This window comes from Podarcis cretensis, assembly GCF_951804945.1.
Source record: "Podarcis cretensis genome assembly, chromosome: Z".
In the NCBI taxonomy this organism is placed as follows: Eukaryota; Metazoa; Chordata; class Lepidosauria; order Squamata; family Lacertidae; genus Podarcis; species Podarcis cretensis.
The window spans coordinates 297,337-313,598 of NC_137184.1; the positions used below are offsets into that span (position 1 = coordinate 297,337).

Genomic DNA, 16,262 nt, shown 5'->3' on the forward strand with positions numbered 1-16,262 from the left:
GACAATTCCCCAGGCTCTTCTTCCCCCTCGCACCCGAGAGCCTTGCTGCTACTCACCAATGTTCTTACTCCGGAGGGTGACTTTGGGCCTCTCTGCACTCAGGAGCTGATGGAGGCTGGAAACCATCTTGTCCATGTTTTCCACAACTGTCATGGGTCCATCAAGGATCTGAGAAGCACAGGAGCAGCTGCCCAAACCTTATCATCATCATCATCATCATCATCATCATCATCAACCAGCTTTGCCCATGGGCTTCCCTGGCTCTCCTCCTGCTGAGACCGAAAGACCTACACTGGCTCCCAGGACATTTCTGAGCACAGTTCAAAGTGTTGGTGCTGACCTTGAAAGCCCTAAACGGCCTCGGTCCAGTATACCTGAAGGAGCTTCTCCACCCCCATCGTTCAGCCCGGACACTCAGGTCCAGCTCCGAGGGCCTTCTGGCGGTTTCCTCACTGTGAGAAGCCAAGTTACGGGGAGCCAGGTAGAGGGCCTTCTCGGTGGTGGCACCCGCCCTGTGGAACGCCCTCCCATCAGATGTCAAGGAAATCAACAACTTTTAGAAGACATCTGAAGGCAGCCCTGTTTAGGGAAGCTTTTAATGTTTGATGCATTACTGTTTTGTTAATATTTTGTTGGAAGCAAATAAAGTATTATTATTATTATTATTTGTACCCCGCCCATCTGGCTGGGTCACCCCAGCCACTCTGGGTGGCTTCCAACAAAGATTAAAAATACATTAAAATGTCTCACATTCAAAACTTCCCTGAACAGGGCTGCCTTATTCTTATTCTTATTCTTATTCTTATTCTTATTCTTATTGCACTCTTCCAGTCTCTGAGGGGCTGCCCCATTGAAGAGAGCAAAGGCTGCTTAATGCATTGCAGGGGGTTGGAACGAAATGGCCCCCGGGGTCCCTTCCAGCTGTACGACAGTTCTATGATTCTATGACTTCTCTGCTGCTTAAGCTACTGGGGGGTAGATTTCGGTCAAAGATTAGGAACGCTTCTTGATAGCAGGGAGAGTTTGACAATGGAGCCAGTCACACAGAGGGAGGTGGCGTGAGGCGTCAGACAATCCTGATGGAAACGGAAGCAGAGTTTGCTTATTTGCCCCATGTCTGGAGCAGAAATCAATGAACATGATTGGTATTCGCCTTTGTTGTGTTCAGCCTGACAATGATATGGAACCAGTTGGGATTCCTGCATTGAGGGGGGTTGGACTAGATGACCCTGAGGAATCCCTTCCAACTCTGCAGTCCTTTGATTCTATGAACTGCCCTTCCAAACCGAATTGCGTTTCCGTTGCATTGAAATGGATGTTGTGGAATAATGTAGTAAATCATGTAATAAAGTACATATTCAGCTGCCCAGAAGCCTAACTGCTGTGAGCGTAGGTGTGATGCAACTCATTTAATTAGGGTGTGTACCCAGGGATATTTATTTCCTTATATATTTCTAACTTCCTGAAAATCTTCCAGCAGAGGCCGGACAACCATCTAGTGTTTGTTTATTTATTGTGCTTCTGTCCCACCTCCCCCCGCCCGCCAAAAAACCCTCCAAGGAGCTCCAGGTATCCCCTCCATATTTAACACCCCAACAACCGCCCTGTGAGGTCAGTGGGACTTCGATACGATACAATATCTTTATTGTCATTGTCCCATGCAGAACAATGAAATTGAAAAATCTACATAAGACATTCAAAACCCCTAAAAACTCTGAAACCCCATTTTAAAATACAATATACTCCTATAGAGACTCCTTATACTGCGTATAAAACCAGAATTGCATTTGGATAGAAACTGTTTCTCAGGCGGCTGGTCCTAGTCTTGATAACCCTGGACCTTCTTCCAGAAGGCAGAAGCTGAAAGAGATAATTTCCGGGGTGGGCACTATCCTGCGCTATCTCTGCAGCTTTCTTATGATACCTGGAAGCATAGATTTGATCCAAGGTGGGAAGAGTGCACCCAATTCTTCTCTCCGCAGTCTTTACAACCCTGGACAGCGTTGTTTTTCCCCTGACCGTGCAGCTCCCAAACCACACACAGAGACCATAAGTTAATACACTCTCCACAGTGCAATGGTCAAATGCCATCAACATTACTAAGAGCGCTGCATTGCCTTCCAAGGTCACCTCTGCATCTTCATGGCCCTAGGGTCTCCCGTGGGTCTTGGTCTGACCACAAGCTCTCAAGGACGGAAAGGGATGGTGGACTATCAGGGCTGCTTCAGCTTTCTGGATTTCCTGCCTCAAACGTTGGGGCTCACCAGACCCCCCCCCCTTACTTCTAGGAAGCCATGATTTTACCGGCTTTATTTTGGACCACTCCTCAGCGTTCTGCTCCTCCAGGATTGCCCCGGCAATTGCCACGTAGTGCTGCCCCAGCTGCTCCAGCGTTGCCAGTTCCTCCGGCTCGTTGGCATCCATGTCTGAGACCTCCTTCAGCAGTTGCGAGATGCCCAGAAGAGCAGCTGCCTCCAGAGATGGAGGCTCAGCGTCCGTCAGGACCGTCTCCACCACCCCTAGGTAACCAGCGGCTACTGAAACGTCCATGCCTCGGGCTTCTGCCTGGAAGACACTCCCGGGAATCTGTAGCCAGAAACAAGACCCCCCACCCCCCAGGTTAGAGAAGGGGGACTACCATATTTTTTGCTCTATAAGACTCACTTTTTCCCTCCTAAAAAGTAAGGGGAAACGTGTGTGCGTCTTATGGAGCGAATGCAGGCTGCGCAGCTATCCCAGAAGCCAGAACAGCAAGAGGGATTGCTGCTTTCGCTGCGCAGTGATCCCTCTTGCTGTTCTGGCTTCTGAGATTCAGAATATATTTTTTTTCCCTTGTTTCCCTCCTCCAAAAACTAGGTGCGTCTTGTGGTCCGGTGCATCTTATAGAGCGAAGAATACGGTAAATGGGGGCAGGGTGGGTGAAGGGGTTTGTGTATGCCTCCCCTTTTGGAAAAATCCACCAAGATGCGTGTGATTTGCACACAGGTCTGTCTTAAGCATATGCGGTGCCGGGGTGCAAAGATCCACCTGGCATCCGCCCCCCAGGTTGCCCAGTCCCAGGCGCGCAGGAGAGCAGAGCTGGCCAACCACCTCAGCGTCTCGCTGGCTCGATCGCCCCCACACTCACGGCACAGAGCCGCCTGCAGCAGAAGAGCCCCCCGCGGTGCTCTGACTGACGGGCGGGCTCTTCCCCAGCCTCAACTCTCGGGCCCTGGACTCTCAGCCTGGCGCCCCTGAGAGCCCGGCACCCGGGTGCCCTGCGCCTCTAGCGCCTATGGGTAAGACGGCCCTGTCTGCACAAAGCCGTTTTGGAAGTATTTTTTAGTAGCAGTGCTTCCAAAATCTGTTACAGTGGTGCCCCGCAAGACGAATGCCTCGCAAGACGAAAAACCCGCTAGACGAAAGGGTTTTCCGTTTTTCGAAGCGCTTCGCAAGACGAATTTCTCTATGGGCTTGCAATTTTTTTTGCTCCCCCCCCCTTTTGCTAAGCCGCTAAGCCGCTAATAGCTGCTTTGCCGCTTTGCCGCTTTGCCGCTAATAGCGCTAAGCCGCTAAGCCCCTAATAGGGTTGCTTCGCAAGACGAAAAAACCACAAGACGAAGAGACTCGCGGAACGGATTCTTTTCGTCTTGCGAGGCACCACTGTATATGGGGACTTTGGGTTGGGAGTAGCACACAAGCTGAAGGCACTTTAGGGGAAAGTGTGTGGGGAAGCCACAAATCCAGGGGGTGGGAGGAAGGAGGGGCAATGTGGAGGTGTGCCAATACATCTCACGTGTCCCCAGAGCTGTGGCTCAGTGGAAGAGCCCTGGCTTTGGGTGAGGAAGGTTCCAGATTCAGTCCCACCCCCCATCAACATCTCCAGGTAGAGCTACAAATGGCCCCTGCCAGAAATCATCCTGAAGGTGGGAATGTAAGAAAGTAAAAAACTTCTGGGAAATGATATATAATGAGATGAAAAAGATGTTGAAATACACATTCTTAAAAAAACCAGAAGCATTTTTACTTGGTATTATAGGTGAGGATATTAATAGACAAGATGTTAAATTGTTCTTATATGCAACAGCAGCGGCAAGAGTATTGTTAGCTCAGAAATGGAAGCAAGAAGAAATTCTGACAAAATTAATGGACTATGCAGAATTAGACAAAATGACTAGAAGGATTCAAAACCTGCGGGACCAGAGATTTACAGAAGATTGGAAGAAATATACGAACTATTTGAAGAGCAACTGTAATCAACAAATTACGCTAGTTTTGTAAGGAGAAATAGATGAAATATTGCAGAGAAAGAATAGAGATATTAGCTATGAGATTTAAAGGTAATAGTGAAAGTAAGAAATGTATATTAAGTGAATAGATTGGAAAATTTTCAGATGTGATTGATGGAAGCCAAAAAAAATTGTATAAGATGTAAAAGTATGTTTAATTATTGTTGAAAATGATATGTTTAAAAAAACTAATAAAATTTTATATATATATATATATATATATATATATATATATTTCTGAAGAGCCGGCACCAGCCACTGCGCCAAGGCTTTAGACTCACCACTGTCGCATTCGCTCGTGCATTAACCTGAGCTATGAGCTGTGGGACAGGTTTCGACTGTGTTTTCTTCAACTGCAAATAAAGATCTGAGGGGGAAACAACAGACATGCAAATGGAAGGTTGTGTTAGAATTCCTGCTCCGCGATTGCAGTCATGGGATTGTTGTCTATCACATGATGCAGGATGGCACATAAAGGTTAACAACAACAACAACAACAACAACAACAACAACAACTCTTTCCACAGCCTTGCAAGGTAGACAAGGTCAAAAGAGAGCAACTGGCCCAAAGTCACCCAGAGCACCTTGTGGTCAAGGGGGGAGTTGAACCGGTGTCTCTCAAGGCCCCAGTCTGACCACAAATCCAGGCTGATCCAACAGCTGGAGATACCAAAAGGACCCTTCTCCCCTGGAAACCAACCCAGTGATGAAGACCTGCTTTAGAGGCACAGTTTCCTTGCTGAACAAGGCATGTCAGGGCCTTCCCAGTGCTGGCTCCAAAACCTTGGAACTCTCTTCCAGAGGAAGTGGAATCTGATCCCTGGCTCCCAGCCTTGTGGCACTTTGAGACTGAGGAATATGAGCATTTAAATAAATAAATATTCCATTATTGTTATCAAATAAACATTCCCATTAATAAAAAGTGGCTTGTGTTTTAATTAACAGGAAGAGGGGGTGAACCACTCTGGTAATTGTAGCTTTGTGAGATGAATAGGGGGGCTCTTAACAACTCTCAGAATTCTCAGTGGACTACAGTTCCCATTATTCTTATTTTGGGGGGGGGGGCTGCTTTTAATGCACTGTGCAGATGGGACCATACTGACCAAAGTAAGAGTCACAGCTGTTACTCCACCCACTTCCCTCCGGTCCACCGATTGCTGGCACAAAGGAATGGGGACCGTGGGCCACAGTTTGAGTCTGGAGATAAGGATAGCCAGAACCGCCATACCTTTTTTGTAATGGCAGACAAAAGGCAGCAGCTGCAGGCAAGGAGCATAAGCAAGGCTTCCCTGGACGACCTGAAACATTCGGCATTCTTCCACAGGCCCTGGGAGAGAATAATGATAATGATAATGATAAATTTTTATTTATATCCCGCCCTCCCCAGCCGAAGCCGGGCTCAGAGCGGCTAACAACAATAAAAGTAACACAGCATTCTAAAATCAATTCAAAATCAAATTAATGACAACCCTTGGGCTAGAACAAGAACAGCAACCTCCATCTACTAGATGTTTTGGGAAATTGTTTGTTTGATTGTTTTCTATAGGTTGGGACACCCCTTGAAGCATCATCACCAAATTCAGTTTCCTGAGGGTGGAGTTGGCAGACTCTGCCAACGTCTTGGATTCCAGGTGTCGCTTTGAATCAAGACGTCAGACCAAAACGCAACTTTGGCGCGAGTTTACCCAGTTTTGGTGTCATGGGTCCGAAATCACAAATCACGCTATTTTTAGTTTTATAATTGCCATTTTTTTATTCCCTAAAAACTCTCAGGCAGCTCCAGGCACTCATTGCCACGAGGACCTTATAAAGCATCCTTCTTACTTCCACCCAGCTCTCCTGTTGATGCCTTTGCCCCATCTCTCTGCCGCCCCTCCCCTCCCCCACTGCCTCCAGGTAAGTGGCGTTGACTCAGTCGTCAGGAGGTCCGGTCACAGCCATCGCCCCTCCCCGCCACCTGCTCCTGCTCCACACAGTTTATTTGAAATACACTCTGCCATTTGCAGGTAGCCGAGTCACACAACCTGATCTCCATGGACATCTTCAACCTTTGGGGAAAGAAGACCCCAGCAGGTATCTACCTACCGATCTCAACAAGCCCATTTTGCAATGGAGACCCAAGAGAGTTCAAAGCCCTTCCAGCCTAAGATGCCTCCTAAACCAGGAAGGAGAACCTGTGGCCCTTCAGTTGGGACTACAACTCCCATCATCGCTGGCCACGGTCTGCAGGCCACAGGGATCCCCACCCCTCTCCTGAGGCAGCTTCCTCCCCTGCCCCCATCCAATATAGGCATATAACCAGCCACAGCAACTGAAAACAGGGATATGCAAATCAACCAGCTCATCACAGACCAGATTCAGACGGCTGGTGCAGTCACAACCCGAGAGCGCTTTACCTGGGCAGGTGAGCTGCACTGTGGCCTGCTGGATGCTCGCTTCCACCTCGAGGATGTCGCTGCTCCAGGCAAACACGAGGCTCTCTTGAATAGGGATGCAGGAGCGGACTTTCTCTATCTGCTCCCTGCTGAGGACCCTCCGCCAAACATGCAAACCAGTGAGGTTCCCGCTGAAGGACTCTTTCTCCTTGAAGGCCCCACCCAGGGAGTCCTGGTCTTGCCCGATAATGAACATCCCATGGCCATCCACGGCATGGGAGGCTGAAAGCCCGGTGGCTGAGGCCTTCTCCTTCCCATCAGCGTGGATGGCCCATGCCCCATTCTGATGCTGCCATGTGACACAGAAGTGGTGCCACTGCCCATCGGCACGAAAAACGGGCAGGTACGGGGAGTGGTGCCCATGGAGGATGATGGCAAACCGGACGAAGCCATCCTCGTCGACGAAGCCACGCAACTGGAACTCATTGATGAAAGCCGGGACCGCATAGGAGAAGACAGTGGAGATCTCCACAGCCTCAGGGTCCCACTGGACATGGGCGCAGGCACTCACGGCAGGCATCTCTGGGAAGTCGGCTAAGACCTTCACAAACTTGGTGTCCGTTTTGTTCTTGAAGACTAGGATTGGTGCAGAGATGTTTCCTGGGGGGGGGGGGAGAGATGGGGATGTGACCAAGGACTGTGAGGAGAGAGACTCCATCAGGCAAGACCGCCATCCACCTGCCTTGCCCCACCCTCCAACCCTAGGAGTCCTCATAAGGGAGCTGGTTCTGAAGGAAGAACCGTAGAGAGGGGAGAGACTCCATCAGGCAAGGTCTCCTTCCACCTGCCTTGCTCTACCCTCTAGTCTCTGCTTCTCAATGTGTATTGTATTGTTTTGTGTACTGTGGCTTGCTGTTGTTTTATTGATTATCATTTAGATATTATTGATTGTAACTGTCGAGTGGATTTCTGTTTAACTTTTATATCTTGATATTATTATTTTATACTATTCTAATGATTGTTGAATGTTACTTTTTTGATGTAGGTGGCCTCTTTTAAAGTTCTGTTTTATTATCACATGTGCTCTGCCCTCCACGCTTGGGGGCAGCCATGCTTCTGAATACCAGTTCCTGGAAACCACATGGGGGGAGGGAGAGGGCTCTGGTGCTCATGTTCTGCTCCCTGGTTTCCCACAGGCGTCTAGGTGCACATGGTACTGTGAGAGCCGGTTGCTGGACCAGGTGGGCCATTGACCTGATCTAGCAGGCTTATCTTAGGTTCAATAGTGCAGCGTATCTCTACTCACGCCTCTGCTTCGGCTTCTGCAGGAACACCTCTCCGTCATCCATCCAGACTGTGCTCTGTACTTGGTAGGACTGCAGCTTTCCCCCAAGAGACGCCAGCTCAGATGGCAACCGAGCGAAGCGCTGCTGGCAGTACCCGTCTGCATGCCACCAGTCCTGGAGGATGGGCACGTATTCATACACGTCTCCCAGCATCTCTATGATCAGGGGAACGGAGCCAGGATCTGTAGGGGAACCACATGGAGGGAAAGCTAAAGTAGCTGCTGTGATTCCTGCATTTCAGGGGTTGGAATAAATGACCCTCCAGGTCCCTTCTGATTCTATGATTCTGGGGTGGAAGTGAGTTCAACTTTGTCTGCCAAGAAGTCCCTTGGCTGGCATCATTTTATCATTCATTTTATCCAAAGTGCTTTTACCCTGCTGTTCAGCTGAAAAAACTTCCAGAGTGGCCAACAAATCAAGAAAAAACTAAGATAATCCCTGCCCTTGAAACTGTCCCAGAAACTCCAGCGGGTGCAGAATGCTGCAGCGAGGCTCCTCACGGGGTCTCTGCCATGGGAGCATATTCACCCAGTGCTTTACCAGTTGCACTGGCTCCCAGTGGAGTATAGGGTCAAGTTCTAGGTGCTGGTTTTGACCTTTAAAGCTCTTTGTGGCTGAGGGCCCTCATATTTACGGGACTGCCTCTCCTGGCCTGCCCCGCAGAGGACCTTAAGGTCCATGAATAACTATCGTTTAGAGGTCCCAGGCCCTAAGGAAGTCAGACTATCCTCCACCAGGGCCAGGGCCTTCTCAGTGATGGCTCCGACCTGGTGGAATGCTCTGTCCCATGAGACCAGGGCCCTTCAGGGTTTAACCTCCTTCCATCGGGCCTGTAAGACAGAGCTATTCCTCCTGGCCTTTAATTTGAATTCAGCCTGATCTTTTATTTCCCTTCTCTTCCCTCCCTCTCCCCTTTTATGAAGATTCCCCGCTCTGAGACCCCACAGCTAATTCTCCCCTGGCCTCCTCACTGGCCCAAGTAGGACCAATTCAGCCAGCTAGCCCTGGGGACTATCTAATGTTTATTTCCTCTAAATTTATTTTTGAATTTTGAATTTTATTGTTATTCATGTTTTTATACTGTATTTTATGCTGCTTTTATAATTAAGTGTTTTAAATTTCTTATTAGCTGCCCTGAGCCCGGTTTTTGAACCGGGAAGGGCGGGGTATAAATAAAAAATTATTATTATTATTCTTAAAAGGAAAAAAGGGTCAGGAGGGATGATGAAAACTCAAACTCCAAATTCTTAATGTAATATAAGGACCCGCTTGGATGAAAATGGACTTCTCACAGTCAAAAACAAAACAGAGCGGGCTTTGGTAGCCCCTGAGAAATAACCTGGAAGTGAGTTTTACATGGCATACAAACCCGGACTTGGTTTTGCCTCTCATGGACGGCACTGTCCAGTTCAGGGAGGATGTTTCTCCTCTGCCCTGTCCTGCAGGGAGCCAGAGTAGGTGGCCCTTTAGTCCCTTACAGATTGACAACTATGTGTCTGTTACTACAACTACAACTAATCCAGAAGGCGGCAGCTGGACTGGTGACTGGGGGCAGCCGCCGAGACCACATAACACCAGTCTTGAAAGACCTACAATGGCTCCCAGTACGTTTCCGAGCACAATTCAAAGGGTTGGTGCTGACCTTTGAAGCCCTAAACGGCCTCAGTCCAATATACCTGAAGGAGCATCTCCACCCCCATTGTCCTACCCGGACGCTGAGGTCCAGCTCCGAGGGCCTTCTGGAGGTTCCCTCACCGCGAGAAGCCAAGTTACAGGGAGCCAGTGCTTTGAAGGAAAATGTAATGAAAATGATATATAGATGGTACATGACCCCAGTTAAACTTGCCAAAATATACCATTTGTCTGATAACAAATGCTGGAAATGTAAAGGGAATGAAGGAACATTCTTTCACCTCTGGTGGACGTGCCCTAGAGTGAAGGCCTTCTGGGAAATGATATATAATGAGTTGAAAAAGGTATTTAAGTATACTTTCCCTAAGAAACCAGAAGCTTTTCTCCTGGGTATTGTCGGCCAGAGGGTGATAAAGAAGGACAGAACTTTTTTCCTGTATGCAACAACAGCAGCAAGGATACTCATCGCTAAGCACTGGAAAACTCAAGATCTACCCACACTGGAAGAGTGGCAGATGCAACTGATAGACTATATGGAACTGGCTGAGATGACCGGCAGAATCCGAGACCTGGGAGAGGAAAGGGTTGAAGAAGACTGGAAGAAATTTAGAATTTATTTACAAAAATATTGTAATTTGGTTGAATGTTAAGAAGGATGCCAGACTATAAATAATTGAGCACCACTAAAATAGATGTAATCTGGATGACAAGTGTGATGGAGGGAAACATAAACCTTTGGGAGAACTATTAGACTAAATTAAATGAACGGGATTTAAGAATGTAAACAAGATGATAAATTGCTGGTAAAAGTTTATAATGATGTAAGTGGGAGCGGGAGACGTGAGGGAGTCCAAAGAAGCTTTGAAAATATGTTATGATACATGTTATATTGTTTATTATGTTTGCATTTTGTATTTAAAAAACCTTAATAAATATTTTTTTTATTTTTTTTAAAAAAACAAGTTACAGGGAGCCAGGCAGAGGGCCTTCTTGGTAGTGGCGCCCGCCCTGTGGAACGCCCTCCCACCAGATGTCAAAGAGAAGAACAACTACTAGACTTTTAGAAGACATCTAAAGGCAGCCCTGTTTAGGGAAACTTTTAATGTTTGATGCACTACTGTATTTTAATATTTTGTTGAAAGCTGCCCAGAGTGGCTGGGGAAGCCCAGCCGGATGGGTGGAGTATAAATAAATTATCATTATTATCATTATTATAATTTACTTTCCTGCAGTGCACAGGCAATGGGGATTCCAGGCCCAAATATTATATATAAAAAATTAAAAGCATTAGTCATTTTTTTTTTTGCCATAGCAATTCAAAGTGATTTACCAGAAAAAAAATACCTACCTACCTACATAAAAACTGAGAGTGAGGGATACATTAAAACATCCCACCCATTCTAAATGTTGATAGGTAGTGTTTTTGTCCTGCACCAAGGATATGAAATGAAGGCACCAGGTGAGCTTCCCCAGGAAGAGCATTCCACCAGCAACGAGCCACCACCAAAAAGGCCCTGTTCTCCTGTTGCCACCCTCCAGAGCTCCCATGGAGGTGGCACCTGGAGAAAGGCCTCAGGTGTCCATCACAAGGTCTGGGTCAGCTCATATGGGGAGAGGCAGCCCTTGAGGTATTGTGGTCCTGAGCTGGTCCTACAGGTCAAGACCAGCACTTTGAATTGGGCCGTGGAAATTAACTGGTAGGTTGTGCAGTTGGGCCAGAATTGGTGCCCCGTGCTCAGAATGTCTTGCCCCAATGAGGAACTTGGATGCTGACTTCTGCAAATAAACGCACAGAAGCACAAATCAGGATACTCACCCCTTGCAGTGCGGTTTTCAGCCGGTATGGCGAACGCCAGTGTGCTTCTCGGGAGAATGCCAACCTGTGAAGGAAACTCAGCTGCTGTGTTTTGGAGCAGACCTCTCCCAGGTAAAACCAGTACCAGCCCCCCCCCTTGCAAAAGAGACATTGGTGGAGACTTTCCCCCATCCTCTCAGTCATCAGCCAGCAATCTGCATGGCAAAGGAATGGGTGAACAGCAATGGCATTTCCTTCCTTCCTTCCTTCATTCATTCACTTACTGTATTTTTTGCTCGATAAGACTCACTTTTTCCCTCCTAAAAAGTAAGGGGAAATGTGTGTGTGTCTTACGGAGCGAATGCAGGCTGCGCAGCTATCCCAGAAGCCAGAACAGCAAGAGGGATTTCTGCTTTTGCTGTGCAGCGATCCCTCTTGTTGTTCTGGCTTCTGAGATTCAGAATATTTTTTTTCTTGTTTCCCTCCTCCAAAAACTAGGTGTGTCTTATGATCTGGTGCGTCTTATAGAGCGAAAAATACGGTACTTACTTACTGCATGTTTATACCACTTTTTCCTGTATATTACCCAACACTCCTCAGTTCATCTCCACAACAACCCTGTGAGGCAGGTTAGAGTGAGAGGCAGGGACTGGCCCAAGGTCCCCAAGCGAGCTGCAAGGCAGAGCAGGGGGATTCAAAGCTTGGTCTCCCAGGTCATAGTACAAGACTCTAACCATTAGAGTGCACTGCCTTATTTGTGGATGGGTAGGAGATTAGCCCTCATCAATATGGTCAATAAAAGTACTGAAGGAAATGCTTTGAATGAATTGCCTCTGACAAAGTGTCCTTCAGTGGCTTCCTGGTCAGTTATCACCAACCTGCTACTGTAAAAGGTTAAAGCTGTGCCAGTTTAACATATATTTAAACCTTAATATATATTTAAGGGGCGTGGGTGGCGCTGTGGGTTAAACCGCAGAGCCTAGGGCTTGCCAATCAGAAGGTTGGTGGTTCGAATCCCTGCGACGGGGTGAGCTCCTGTTGCTCTGTCCCAGCTCCTGCCAACCTAGCAGTTCGAAAGCACGTCAAAGTGCAAGTACAGTGGTACCTCGTGTTAAGTACTTAAGTCATTCCGGAGGTCTGTTCTTAACCTGAAACTGTTCTTAACCTGAAGCACCACTTTAGCTAATGGGGCCTCCTGCTGCTGCCGCGCCGCCGGAGCATGATTTCTGTTCTCATCCTGAAGCAAAGTTCTTAACCCGAGGTACTATTTCTGGGTTAGTGGAGTCTGTAACCTGAAGCGTATGTAACCTGAAGCGTATGTAACCTGAGGTACCACTGTAGATAAATAGGTACTGCTCTGGCGGGAAGGTAAACAGCGTTTCCGTGCGCTGCTCTGCTTCACCAGAAGTGGCTTAGCCCTTCTGGCCACATACCCGGAAGCTGTCTGCAGACAAACGCCAGCTCCCTCGGCTTATAGAGCGAGTTGAGCTCGCAACCCCAGAGTTGTCTGCGACTGGACTTAACGGTCAGGGGTCCCTTTACCTTCACCTTTACCTTTAAGCCTGAATTGTCACTGACTAATTCTTGCATCTCCTTGCCCTTCTGCTCCCTTTCCCCAACTAAGATTTCAATTCAGGCACCTGGCAGAGTGATCCGGAGTCGCAGCAATAAATTTCTTGGCCTTTAAGGTTCCACAAGACTTTCAGATTGTTCCTCCGAGTCACAACTTTGCCCGCCACCTTCTAGACTAGTGCCTCACTCGGCTAAGTGCTTGTGTGAACAGGACAGAGCCATGGGTCTCCAATCCGCAGGGCTGAACAGCACTTGGGGACGCAGATTGATAAACTGTCCAAGATTTAAGGCTTTATCTGCCGTGGCAAAAACAGTTCCTTGTTGCAACTTTTTTAATGGGCAAATTTATTAGGACACCAGCTTCTGTGGGGCAGCATCTGGGGCAGGCATGCAGGGCCAGGGCCCCAATCCACAGAGGGAGCAGGAGGGGCTCCGAGAGCCAGTTAGCAGGTCGGACAAGGACCTGGGAGGCCAGGCTTCAGATCCCTGCTCCCCCATGAAGCTCCGCTGGGGGGGGGGGGCAGCCTCTGCCTCTCAGCCTAGCCTACCTGGCAGGGCTGTTTTGTGGATGAGAGCCTTGAGCTCCTTGGAGGAACAGCGGGGACATGAATGCAAAGAGTAAGGACAGCAAAGCTCTTTTTGGAAAGTAGGGCAGACCCACTGAGGAACATTGGGCCAGTCACTGCTTCTCAGCCTAGCCTACCTCACAGGGCTGTTGTGAAGATTCAACAAGGAAGGGGAGGACCATGGACACCACCTTGGGGTTCATGGAGAAAAAAGGTGGGATATAAGTGTGATAAAAATATTTTTGAAGCAAGTAAGGTAATACACATAACCACCTTAGAAGACCCCTCCTCACCCCACTCAATAAGACCTGGGATGACGTTTGCAGACTAGAATCTATGGAGGCTGATGGCAAACGTTTGTTGACCTTTGAGGCAGGCAAGCTTTGTCTTGGTTGTTACCCGTCCTCCAAACCTCCACATCAGAGCATGGTAAAGGTAAAGGGACCCCTGACCGTTAGCCCCAGTCGTGGGTTTGCAGTGCTCATATTGCTTTACTGGCCGAGGGAGCCAGCGTACAGCTTCCAGGTCATGTGGCCAGCATGACTAAGCCGCTTCTGGCGAACCAGAGCAGTGCACGGAAACGCCGTTTACTTTCCCGCCGGAGCGCTACCTATTTATCTACTTGCACTTTGAAATGCTTTCAAACTGCTAGGTGGGCAGGAGCAGGGACTGAGCAACGGGAGCTCACCCCGTCGCGGGGATTCGAACCGCTGACCTTCTGATCGGCAAGCCCTAGGCTCTATGATTTAACCCACAGCGCCACCCGCGTCCCACATCAGAGCATGAGGAGGGGCCAAAGGAGGACCATCTAGACCAGCAATCCTGTTCTCACAGTGACCAACCCAGTGCCTCTTGTTGCGGGAAGCTTGCAAGCAGGAGCAGAGCGCAAGAGCACTCTCTCCCCCCGCAGTTTCCAGCAACTAAAATTCAGAAGCCTTGCTGCCTCCAGCTGTGGAGGCAGAGAAGGGCCACCTGGCAAGTCAACCCTGACAGCCCACCACTTCACGAATTGGTCCAGTCCGTGACCCACGGGAGCCTTGAACGGGAGACCGGTGCCCCCACCCAGCCATTGGGCAGAAGGATCGCCGTCTGCCCGCCCCCCCCCGCGACCACCTCCAGCAAATTTACCAGCAGTCCGAGAAGCAGAGAGCCAGGCGCCGAGAGTCCGCAGACCATGCCGACCAGCTTGCCAGCTTTCATTCTCTGCGTGAGGGAGAGAAAACCCCTTAACTCAGGGCACCCCGAGGCTGTACAGAAGGGGAGAAGGACCTGGGCTCCAGGGAGGGGGGAGGGGGCGCTGTCTCGGTGGACCCAGGTCTCAGAACGCAAGAGGCGACCCAAATGCACCAGAGAGGCTCAGTTTCAGAGCTCTCTGGAAGATGGATGGGTGTCCGGGAGAACCTGCCAGCAGAGCTTTTTTGAAGATCGCGCGCGCGCACCCCCCGCGGCCCTCTCTAAATGTGGTTTGGCTCGCTTGTCTGAGCCACCTGGGCTGCTTCACTCTTCCTAGGCAGCGGTTGGCACCTCGCGGGCAGTGGAGGGCAGCCGCTGGCCCTTGAACAGAAGCTTGATTCCGCCCAAGTGTCTCCTGTCCATCTTTCCTGGGGCTCTGGAATTCCACAGCTCCCCAGAACTCTAGCGCCCCGGGAGATGGGTGATGCGTTATCCTTCCTCACTCGCCACGGTCGACGACTGCTTTGAGGACCGTGTGCCCGGCGCTGCGCAAAGGGGGCCGTCGGAAGGGCCTTTAAAGCCGGCGGCCGCCCCTCGGCTCTTCCGAACATGCAGAGCCTCTGCTTAAACCCCGACAGCGCCAGACCCGTCGAAGCACAGCTGACTCCGTGGGGGCGCATGGAAATATAGCCCCCAGGACGCCCCCAAGCGCCCCATCCCCGACTCACCTGTCCACCTGGGAGCGGGGAGGCGGCCCTGCCACCCTCATAGTCGGTGCCACTCAGCGCACCGCGCTGTCGAGCATAGAAGGTGCTGAAAGCGGGGAAGCGGCTAGGATGCAAAGGAGGCGCATCCAGAGAGGCCAGTTCTGCTCTCTACACCGCCGCCTCCGCCCCCTCCTCAGGCACTTTGCCCAAAGGGGGCCGGCAGAGCCCCGCCCAGCCAGGGCACAAAAGCCTCACCCTCCTTCTCTCTGGGAAAGGGCCCAAGCCCGGGAGGGGAGTATGATTCACCCAAAGTCGGGGGGAGGGGAGGGGGAAGGACAGCCCGTTCTCAGGCCCCAACTCGCGCAGTTTTGAAGAAGAAAAGCCCTAAAAATTCTCCCCACTAATGAAGTCATTTTTAAAGAGCCATGACAGGGGCTTAGGAGAGATTTCAGAGAACCTTAGAATTTTGAGGTTGGGAGGTACCCTAAGGGTCATCTAGACCAACCTGTGCAATGCAGGAATCTCAGCTAAAGAATCCCTGACAGGTGGCCATGGGCATAGATGGGTGGGGCAGTTGCCCCCCTTCTAGAGCAAGTAAAGCCAGTGTGGTGTAGTGGTTAAGAGCGGTGGACTCGTAATCTGGTGAACCGGGTTTGCTTCCCTGCTCCTCCACCTGCAGCTGCTGGGTGACCTTGGGCCAGTCACACTTCTCTGAAGTCTCTCAGCCCCACTCACCTCACAGAGTGTTTGTTGGGGGGGAGGAAGGGAAAGGAGAATGTGAGCCGCTTTGAGACTCCTGAAGGGGAGTGATAAAGCGGGATATCAGAT

The 16,262-nt window shown here is 49.8% G+C and overlaps 1 protein-coding gene across 6 annotated transcripts in view; it reads right to left on the bottom strand.

Moving 5' to 3' along the window:
- Window positions 1-15,587, bottom strand: part of ADGRD2 (adhesion G protein-coupled receptor D2) — a 65,399-nt gene extending 49,812 nt beyond the window's left edge. For all 6 annotated transcript variants that reach the window (XM_079961966.1, XM_079961969.1, XM_079961968.1 and 3 more), the window contains exons 1-9: window positions 15,456-15,587; window positions 14,683-14,757; window positions 11,438-11,501; window positions 7,950-8,171; window positions 6,665-7,303; window positions 5,497-5,595; window positions 4,550-4,635; window positions 2,305-2,586; window positions 57-168 (exon numbers count right to left, since the gene is read on the bottom strand). In XM_079961966.1, coding sequence (XP_079818092.1) covers window positions 57-168; window positions 2,305-2,586; window positions 4,550-4,635; window positions 5,497-5,595; window positions 6,665-7,303; window positions 7,950-8,171; window positions 11,438-11,501; window positions 14,683-14,754 — 1,576 coding nt within the window. In that variant the 5' untranslated portion in view covers window positions 14,755-14,757; window positions 15,456-15,587. The remainder of the gene's footprint in view (window positions 1-56; window positions 169-2,304; window positions 2,587-4,549; window positions 4,636-5,496; window positions 5,596-6,664; window positions 7,304-7,949; window positions 8,172-11,437; window positions 11,502-14,682; window positions 14,758-15,455) is intronic.
- Between the last annotated feature and the right edge of the window lie 675 nt (window positions 15,588-16,262).